Source organism: Lycium barbarum, chromosome 3 (genome assembly GCF_019175385.1).
Source record: "Lycium barbarum isolate Lr01 chromosome 3, ASM1917538v2, whole genome shotgun sequence".
Lineage (NCBI taxonomy): Eukaryota > Viridiplantae > Streptophyta > Magnoliopsida > Solanales > Solanaceae > Lycium > Lycium barbarum.
The window spans coordinates 22,507,387-22,518,490 of NC_083339.1; the positions used below are offsets into that span (position 1 = coordinate 22,507,387).

The window sequence follows — 11,104 nt, forward strand, 5'->3', positions numbered from 1 at the left end:
AAAGACTTGTAAGCCACCGTTCTATTTTCTCTCTCTAGGTTTATTTTATTTTTCATCTTTTTTTCAACCCTAGATTATTCATGAATTCTTTTGTCTATGATCGAATCACGAGTAGCTAAACTTCTTAATTCTAGGGTTGTGGCGAAAGACTTGAAAGTTGGTTTGATGACAATTATCATCTATTGATTTTCCATATTTTGGGTTGCTTATTTATTCTTGGTCTTAATTGTTTGATTATCTGGCCAATAGTTAGACACTATCTGTGGTGCGCGAATTGGACTTGAGAAAGGGAATTCACGTACGTAATAAGAACAAATAGAGTTTGTTCGATTTAGTCGTTTCGCTACTGAGGATAGAGATATACCCTTTAGCCATACTTAGTTGAATACGGAGAAATAAATGCGTTCTTGTTACCTCTGATGACCATAGAGATATAGGCGTTATAGTAACATCTACAGGCTTGTGAGTAGTTCGAGAGAATGTCATAAAGTATAATTAACCCGTCAACTAGTAACCCAGGAAATAAAATAGATGGAATTGTCTGAAGATCAACTGGATTGTCGAAAGCCATGACCCTAGATCTTTCTCTCATGTGATAATTCTTACAATCTTTGTCAAGATATTCCCAGTCACAAAAACACCCATCACAAATTGTTTACTTTTCAGTTTTAGTTTAGTACAACAAACATCTTGATTTTCACTTTCTTGAATAGTTTCATTCGAATTTGAATTAGCTTAACAGTAGAATCTAAGTCATTGTGAGATCGATATCTGGACTTAACAGTCTATATTACTTGTACGACCACGTATACTTGTGTGTGCGTTTGGGAGCAACACAACTTCCTAGTTAACAGATATGGGATTCAAGTCGATTCAAGTCTCATTCCTTGCAATAATATCATAATACTTCATCACGATCTGCTGGTCGTCATAGCTGACGCTTCAACTTGATTGAAGACTATTTAAATTTCGCCTCTGTTTGCAAATCCTGGCGATGTGTGGACACTTAGGACAATTTCAACAGTAATTTGCCTAGAGTTCCATGGCTGAAGTTAGCCAATGAAAAAGATGACCAAGGCAATGCATGTAGACAGTTCTTCGCCTCTACAATGCAATGATTTTAAAGAAGAGATACCGAAAGCCAGTGGAAAAAAATGTATGGAGTCTATGGGATGGCTTATTACAGTTGCAAAAGATGAGGTGAAATCAATCTGCTACATCCCATCTCCGGTGTTCAAATCGAATTGCCCCTTCAAAATACCACTAAAGATCATGCTGATCACGAAACTGACGAAATGTGGATCTTTTTTAACAAGGCTGTTTTATCAGCTAGCCCTTCTGATACATCTGATTATATTCTCATGGTCATTGGGGGAAATTTCAGTTTCCTCAGTGTCTGGAGGAGAGGAGACTTGAGATGGACCAGGATTGACTCTTCCAATGTACATCGCGATATAGTGTATTTTAGTGGAAAATTTTATGCAGTTGATTTTGTTGGGGTGGTTGGGGGGGGGGGGGGGGGGCAGTGTTAGCTTACAATGTTATCCAATCTGGTCCCACTCAAATAGTAGCACAGCTACCATCACTATACATAAGAGCCGAGTTATATATAGTAGAATCACTAGGATTATTAATTGTAGTTGTGAGACATGATGTTTCGCTGAGGCCCATCGAAGGAGAGAACGACAGGATTCCCTTGACGCCAATCGTCTATGATGATTATGAACTTGACGATGATGTGCAGTATACTTATGGGACAAAGAATTTTATAGTGTCTGAGCTCTATTTAGCTGCTGGAAAATTGACGGAAACCAAAGATATAGGGGACAGAGCTCTATTTTTGGGAGCCAATCCATCTCGCTCAGTTTCCTGGACTCAAGCTATTTATTTCACAGATGATTACTTTCAATCATATCTCGGCTTTGTAGAAGGGGGCGGCTTGGATATGGATGTTTTCAACTTAGCAGATGGAAGCATCAAGCCTCACTATGAGGGCATTTCCCTTAGTCTTGTTTGCCCACCAACTTGGGTCACGCCAACTCTTTATTGATTTAGAACTACAATTGTAATTCAGAAGTAAATATACTTATAAAAGACATTCTTCTTTTATGACCGCCATTACTGTGTACTATTACAATCTTTCACCTATATGCCACCATGATCGCAAAGATAGAAATCAAACTGTAAGATGGCATTGTAGACAATAAAATTCGCGTCGAGAAAATAATAATCAAGACAGGAAAATATCGCAACAATCGTTGTATTTGATTTCAGAATATGAGTGTTACAATCTCTATGATTCCTCTGATTCGTCTTTTCAACAATAAATTCAAGGGCTTTTGAACTTGGTCTTGAATCTTCGTCTGGATCTCTAGAACTTCTAGAGAAATACTTGAGTGCTTGAATGCTTTCAGCTTGTAGAAAAATCTGCGGCGTTTGATCCACAAGCTCTCCCTGGCTTCTTGTTAGAATTTCTGTTTCCTTTTCTGAATTATGAGACTCCTATTTATAGTTGTAGGATGGAGGAGTTGTGATAAGGACGAACTCCTTTCGGCCAATCAGATTTCAGTTGACATGACGATATTTGACTGGTCGGAACATGTCACATGTACACATGACGTACTTTCATTGGCCTTTGATTTGACTAGGCTTGTTGTGTCATTTTTGACACGTGGCATGATCTTATAGGCTCCCTTGTTTGACTTGGCGTGCCACGTCATTTGACACGTGGCACGAAGCTGGGCCTCTTGGAAAAGACATCCTCTTGGGTTTAACAAAATGGGCTCATCATTTATAGCCCAATGCATTTGGACCTTTTTAATCAAATTCATATTTATTGGACTTAAACAATTAATCCAATTACATTAGCCCATAATTTATTTGGACGAATATATCTTGAATTTAATATAATCCGAATTTCCTACGGATTTAAATTCAATAAAATTCCATTGTCTACAAATGCCCTCTACTTTAAGGCTTGTTGGACTGTGGACATGTCGAAACCAAAGACGGGCCTTAAAGTATCACGAAGACATCGCATTTAAATATCACGTCGACTTTGAACTCCAACATGCAGGCCATTCATTTGTAATGCATGTTTGCTGCCTGAAATATTTTTCTTCGAGACTAATGTATCATTGATGCATATTTGATTACAATGGCCCATCACCTCCATTTCCAGATTGAAGTTGAGTATGTGTCATGCATTTAGCTTTTAGCTAACCTTCCTTTCTGCAATAATCCACCTACGTCATATTTAATTGCTAAGGGAAATTATACCACCGCCGCTAACCGACCCAATTCATTCAGGAAACTTATTGCATGATTATCCCACATCGAAACTTTCTTCCTTACCTGCTGCCTTTTGAAAACTACATAAAGCCCATACATTGTTGTTATATTGGCTACCTATTTTGGCATATTTGAGCCACCCTAGAGTTTGTGCTTGACGGCTAGAAGGCTAGAAAATATCACTGATCGGGTAATTTCTTTTCTGCGGTTTTCCTTTTTTTTTTTTTTTTTTTGGTTGTTGTTGTTGTTGTTGTTGTTGTTATGTGTAGGTCCAAAACTAATAAAGTTCATGAGGAGTTAGTTTACGATGCAAGAGAATAATATTACCTCCGACATCTTAAGACTGACATGCGGCATTTTTTTATTGATATATTCATGAAGCAATCGGCTTAGGGTGCGAGAGAATAATATTGCCTCCGACACTCTGAGACTGACAAGTGAAGATCCTTTGATGACGTATTCAAGAAGCAATCAGCTTAGAGTGCGAGAGATTAATTTTACCTCCGACACTTTGAGACAGACAATTTGAGCTCCTTTTAACAATACATTCACAAAACAATCGGCTTAGGGTGCGAGAGATTAACATTGCCTCCGACACCTTAAGACGGACAAGTAAAGGCCCTTTTTAATGACGTATCCAAGAAACAATCAGCTTAGAGTGCGAGAGAATAATATTGCCTCCGACACTCTGAGACTGACAAGTGAAGGTCCTTTTGACGGCGTATCCAAGAAGCAATCAGCTTAGAGTGCGAGAGATTAATATTACCTCCGACATTTTGAGACTGACAATTTGAGCTCCTTTTAACAATACATTCACAAAATTGGCTTAGGGTGCGAGAGTTTAACATTGCCTCCAACACCTTGAGACTGACAAGTTCTTGCTCAAGAAAATGGAATGCCTTTACCGATGGAATGCTCTTATTGACGAATACCCTTATCGGTTGAATGTCCATATCGACGGCTTGCCCTCATGATGGAATGTTCATATCGATGGAACTCTCATATTGACAGAATGCATTTATCGACAGAGTACCCTTATCAACGAAATACTAAAGGACAAATCCATGATGCCAAATATCCACATCGACCGAACATCAAAGGACAAATCCAGATGACAAATATTCATATCGACGGAATATCAAGCAGCAAATCAACGACGCCAAATATCCATATTAACAGATCATCAAAGGACTAATCCATGACGCCAAATGTCCATATTGACGGAGAATCAAAAGACAAATCCACAAAATAATCAGCTTAGGGTGCTAGAGACTAACATTGGCTCCAACACCTTAAGACTGACAAGTGGGGTTACTTTCAATGACGTATCCATGAAACATTCAGCTTACAATGTGAGAGATTAACATTGCCTCCGACACCTTGAGACTGATAAGTAGAGCTCATTTTAATGATGTATCTATGAACCAATCAGCTCAGGGTGCGAGAGATTAACATTGCCTCTGACACCTTGAGACTGACAAGTAGAGCTCATTTTAATGATGTATCCATGAAGCAATCAGCTTAGGGTGCGAGAGATTAACATTGCCTCTGACACCTTAAGACTAATAAGTTTGACTTCTTTTATGGACGAGTCCGCAAAAAGGCCAGCTTAAGGTGCAAAGGGATAGAAACTGTCCACCTTAAGACTGGAAATTTCGAAGACCAGCTTGAAGACTATATTTGGCGAACTTTGAATACTTCATCTTGACACATGGTGGATTTGAAACTTTAACTTGAAGACTCGGCAGATTTGAAGGCTTCAACTTGCAGACATGGTGGATTTAAACTTTAACTAGAGGACTTCTCACTTTTTAAGACTTCAACTTGCAAAAATGGTGGATTTGAAACTTCAACTTGAAGGCTTCCTATATTTTAAGACTTCAACTTGCAGGCATGGTGGATTCAAAACTTCAGCTTGAAAACTGACTTGAAGAACTCAACTTGCAGATGTAGTGGTTTTGGACTTTAACTTGAAGAGTTGGCGGATTTGAGGACTTCAACTTGAAAATCGACAGATTTGTAAACTTCGACTTGCTGAATTGACCACTTTCTAAGAGACTACAGTCATCCCGTTGGAGAAACCCATTTCTATAGAGATTTTCCCTCATTGAACCATCAGCATTTGGTGAAGGTCTATATTTCAATGAAAGAATACTTGTATATATGATATGCATGTGCTTGGTTAGGCGGTTTTCATTCCAGCATTCTTTACTCGAACGACACATAGAATGATGTATGTTTAAACTCATGAGATTGAGCTTAGAATAAAACTCTAAGCGGCCTACATACCTCGGTGAAGAGTGAATTCCGTAGTTCAGAAAGAATGAGTTTTTTTTGTGTGTCCTAACTTTTGCCTAGGCTGCCCCTTGCGAGGTTTTTAACCTGGCGGACATTTTTTTGTGTCCTAACTTTTGCCTAGGCTGCCCCTTGTGAGGTTTTAGACCTAGCAGACATTTTTTTTTAGGCCGTGCACAGTTTATACTCTTGCGGGCCAGGAGTTACATGCAGTTTATGCTCGTTCCTTAAGGAGCGTCTTCTTGCTTCAAGGATAGTACTTCTTCAAGAACTTTGCGTTGATAGGACCGATCCTCAAGCCATCCGCATCAACAAGCTTGTAAGCGCCACTTGAATATGTTTCTTGTACGACATATGGTCCATCCCATTTTGAGGTGAATTTTCCCCCAGACTTATGGGAAATGATGATGGGTTTTCTTAGTGTAAAGACTTGATCTCCCACTTGAAAGGACCTCAAGCGAACCTTTTTGTTGAAGGCACGAGATAGACGGGCTTAATAACATTCAAGATTTTGTTGAGCCTCCAACCTTTTCTCATCAAGTGCTTCAAACTCTGTAAGATGCAACCGAGCATTTTCCTCTTTGGTGAGCCCTTCTTGAATAGCAAGTCGTAAAGAAGGTATTTGGAGCTCAAGTGGTAGGACTGCTTTAACTCCATAAGCAAGCGAGTATGGGGTTGCTTGCGTTGGTGTGCGGTAAGTCGTCCTATATGCCCACAAAGCTTCTTCCATTCGTTCATGCCAATCTCGTTTGGACTTGGAGACAACCTTCTTCAACAAGTTACACAAAGTCTCATTGAACGCTTCAGCTAGACCGTTGGCGGCAGCATGATACATAGAATATTTACGCTGCTTGAAGCCGAAGAGATCACAAATCTTGTTCATCAAATGGCTTGCCATTGTCCGTTATTATGTAACGAGGAATGCTGAAGCTGTAGATGATGTTTACTCGGATGAAGTTCGCTACATTCTCCTTCTTCACTTCTTTAAGAGAGACAGCCTCGGCCCATTTTGAGAAGTAATTGGTTGCAGCCAAGATGTATAAGTGTCCACTAGAAGATTTCGGTAACGGACCAACAACATCCAACCCCAAGCGTCAAATGGCCAAGATGCGACGGCCGAGTGTAATGCTTCGGGCGGGTGATGTATAAAATTCGCATGAAACTGACAAGACTTGCATCTTCGAACATAGTCCAAGCAATCTTTCACCATCGTTGGCCAATAATATCCCATCCTTTTTATGTGGAAGCGGAGCTTTGGTCCAGATTGATGTGATCCACATACTCTTGAATGTGCTTCTTGCAAAGCTTGGACTGCTTCATCCTCCCCCAAACATCGCAAGAGTACCCCCTAAAAAGATCTTCTATATAAGGTATCCTTGTAGTAAAGGAATCGAGGTGCACGACGACGATTCTCAGTTCTTCTTCTTGAGTCTTCTGGCAGTATCCCATAACTTAAGTAGTCAATGATGGGTTGTCGCCAGTCTTCCTTTGCAGCTTCAGAAACAGCTACGAGATGCTCAAGCTCACTTTCCGCGCCTTCGTCCTCATTTGGTGGAGGTACTACCCATTTTTGGCAGATAGTGACTTGAGTTTGATCTATCAGAGTTAGTGTTGAAGCTAGAGCAGCTAAAGCATCGACTTTCTTATTTTCCTTCCTTGGAACGTGCTGAAGAGTCATATCACCAAGCCATCCTATCAGCTTCTAAGCATAACCATGATAGGGGAGTAATTCAGGCTTCCTGACTTCTTAACTTCCCAGGAGTTGATTGATCACCAACTGAGAGTTACCAAACACTTGTAACTGCAACTAGGGGTGGGCGTTCGGTTTTTCGGTTCGGTTTTATCAAACTTCGGTTTGGCTATTTCGGGTTCGGTTTTTTGAAGGTGGACACCGAACACCGAATCAAACTAGTTCGGTTCGGTTCTTTCGGTTTCGGTTTTTTAAAGTTCGGTTCGATTCGGTTTCGATTTTTTCAATTCGGTTTTTTTGATATGATATTTGAAGCGATTCCCTTGACACTAATTCATATTCTCAAAAGCAATAAAACATAAAACTGATAAATTGAAATCAAAATCAAACAAACAGGATATACAAGAATAGAAAACTATAACCATGATATTGGATTACTATGTGTTATATACATACTGTAAGAATAATTAAGAAAACACGTAAAGGACATACATTAATCCTAAAGACACATCCTAGTTGCCTTCCTTAACATATTTGATTTTCTCAACTGAAGTAGAAAATTAGGGATACAAATGCAAAAGAGGGCTTGTTACAATTGAGTTTTTTTGGCTTTAAATTTAATGGGCCTGGACTAATTTTAATTTTTTTGGGTAATGTATTAAATTTCGGTGTGTGTTCGGTTTTTCAGTTCGGTTCGACTATTTCGGTTTCGGTTTTTTGAAGGTGGACATCAAACACCGAACCAAAATAGTTCGGTTCGGTTCGGTTTGTTGAAGTTTCAGTTCGGTTCGGTTTTTCGGTTTTCGGTATTTATGCTCAATCCTAACTGCAACTGCTTCATGTCGACTGCCATTTCAAGTCCAAGTATTAGTGCTTGGTATTCAGCGACATTGTTAGAGCAACATTGTGTCAAAGTAAATGAGTATGGTAGAACTTCTCCTTATGGAGTAACAAACACCACACCAGCACCAGCTCCATCACGTTGTGAAGCACCATCAAAGTACATTTTCCATGGAGGTTGAATTTCAACGACCATTGCATCTTCATCAGGAAGTTCACCGGTTAGCTTCCAATCATCAGGTATCGGGTAATCCGCCAAGAAGTCGCCAATGCCTGTCCTTTTACAGCCTTTTGAGGGATGTATGTGATCTCAAATTGTTGAAACTGGAGGTACCACCTTGCTAGTCGATCACTGAGGACTGGTTTTGACATCACAAACTTAAAGTGATTTGCCCTGGAAATAAGATGAACACTATGAGCTTGAAAGTAGTGCTTCAACTTTTGAATCGAGAAGACTAAAGCCAAACACAACTTTTCAATTGGCGTGTAATTCAGCTCATTTGGTGTCATCATTCTGCTCAAGTAGTAAAGAGAATTTTCTTTCCCTTCACTATTCTCTTGGGACAATAACGCTCCAACCGATCTTTCTTGCGCTGAAATGTATAGTATCAATGGTTTTCCAGGAACAGGGACTTCTAAAACTGGAGGCTTCATCAAATACGACTTGATATTCTCGAAGGCATTAGTACATTCTTCGTTCCACTTGAAAGGGGCGCCTTTCTTCATGAGACGACTGAATGGTTGGCACCTTCCAGCTAAATTTGAAATGAATCTCCTAATGTATGCTAGCTTCCCTTGCAGAATTTTTAACTCATGAATATTTCGAGGCTTGGGCATTTTCAAAATCGCATCAACTTTGGCTTGATCAATTTCAATCCCTCGATGTCGAACAATGAAACCAAGAAATTTTCCAGAAGTAACTCCAAAAGCACATTTCAATGGATTCATTCGAAGTTGATATCTCCGAAGTCGCTCGAACACCATTCTCAGGTCTTGCAAGTGGTCGCTCCTCTTTCTTGATTTTACCACCAAGTCATCCACATAACATTCAACATTTTTGTGGAGCAAATCATCAAAGATATTCTGCATAGCCCTTTGATATGTGGCACCAACATTTTTCAAATAGAAAGGCATCACTTTGTAACAATAAATACCCTTGGGTGTACGAAATGCAGTAAGCTCTTAATCTTTTGGTGCCATGCGAATTTGGTTATAGCCGGATGAACCGTCCATGAAAGACATCGCCTCATAACCAGTGGTAGCATCAATCATCAATTTTGGGATGGAAAGCGGGAAATCATCTTTAGGGCATGCGTTGTTAAGATCCCTGAAGTCAACAAAAACTCGAATTTGGCTAGTCTTCTTTTTCACGGGAACAATACTCGAAATCCATGTAGGATATTTAACTTCACGAATAAAGCCAGCTTCAATGAGTTTGTTGACTTCATTTTCGATTGAAGGAACCAAATCTGGTCTGAAATGCCTTTGGGCCTGCTTAACAGGACGGGCAGCATTCCTGACCGCTAGATGATGGACTGCTACGTTGGGATCTAATCCTGGCATATCTTTATAACTCCAAGCAAAAACATCCCTATACTCTTTGAGTATTTCAATGTAAGTGTCTTTTTCATCAGCTGTTAGAAAAGCACTTAGGTAGGTGGGCCTTGGGTCTTCATCAGTACCAAGATTAACTTCTTTCAAGGAGTCTACTGTGGTCTTCACCCCTTCTTCAAGTTCTGGAGGAGCATCTCTAGCATCTTCATTCTCTTGAGGATCACCATCATTGAAAGATATGTGGTAACACGCGGAGATGTCCTCCAACTTCTCAGCAAACTCCATCTGAAATGAAGTATCTTGATCATTTTGTGTAGTAATATGCTATGAAGAACCAACACTTTCCTCATCTTCGTCACGCTCCTTGGTATACACCATAGTGTGAGACTTTGCTTTTAGCACCTCCCCACATGAAACCACAAGGTTTGTTTGTCGTCTCATTCTAGAAGGAATCAAACTTTGTATATCCTTCTGGGTTCTAAGCAAAGCGAGCGTTTCAACGCTTTGATAATCTCTGTGGAACTTGTTCTTCCTCTTCTTCTTCAGTTTCAACGACCCCAATCTCTCAAACACAAAAGCTTTTGTGGCCGACTTTCCAAGACGATCAAATACTGAAGGCCTTTTGTTGGAAGCAACAGACTCATCTTCCGCAGTGATGTAGTTGGTACTTGCCCTTCTTATGGAGATGCGAAAAGGCGGAGGTTGTTTGTATCCCAAACCTTCACGTGATTGCATCATGGTAGCTCTTGATGGAAGTTTCCCTAACTTTGAAGGCTTGTTAGGGTTATACCCAGCCTTGACAAATAACTTGTAAGCATTTGGATCAAAGCCTTCATTTGTACGTTTTGTAGGGAGTGCCATATTTTGTGGCGGATTCTAAACCATGAAGTCTCCAAGTAACTTTGAGAACAAATTTATTGCGTCAATTCGTCGGATAGGGAGAGTTAGCCCCCCTAGCACGTTTTCTTGAGCTTCAGATGGTTGCCCTTCCTCTTTCTTCACCTTTGGAACATAGCGGAGCACAGGAGTTGCTTTTTTCTTCTTTAAAGACACGATGTTCCCTTTATTGGGACTGGAATACGGTACCTCAGCACCAACTTCAACTTTTCCAATAGTCTCATCAACTCTTTTAGTTGCCGCCTTATCACTCTTGGTCGTTGCGATGTCATCGACTTTTACTTCTCTCACAATGTAGTTCTTCAAATAGAACTTCGCATCGACGAAGTGTGACTCAGCTTCAGTAAATGGCTTATCATCAGCAACTATCTTCTTTTCGACACTGCTTTCGAGATACTTCAAACATTGATAGTAGGAGGATGGGATAACTTTATTCTCGTGTATCCATGGCCTTCCAAGCAAAATATTGTACGAAGTCTTTATGTCGATGACATGCATCCATGCACTTGATCGCAAATCTTCGATGGTGATATCTAA

General features: G+C 40.0%; 1 protein-coding gene and 1 pseudogene across 1 annotated transcript; one reads left to right on the forward strand and one right to left on the reverse strand.

Moving 5' to 3' along the window:
- The first annotated feature begins 941 nt into the window (after positions 1–941).
- Positions 942–2,050, forward strand: LOC132630498 (uncharacterized; annotated as a pseudogene).
- A 3,151-nt stretch (positions 2,051–5,201) lies between these two features.
- Positions 5,202–6,484, reverse strand: LOC132630499 (uncharacterized). The gene is made up of 2 exons (XM_060346069.1): positions 6,114–6,484; positions 5,202–5,424 (listed from the first exon to the last, which is right to left on the reverse strand). The coding sequence occupies exons 1-2, from the start codon at positions 6,482–6,484 to the stop codon at positions 5,202–5,204; spliced, it is 594 nt and encodes a 197-aa protein (XP_060202052.1).
- Positions 6,485–11,104: the final 4,620 nt, after the last annotated feature.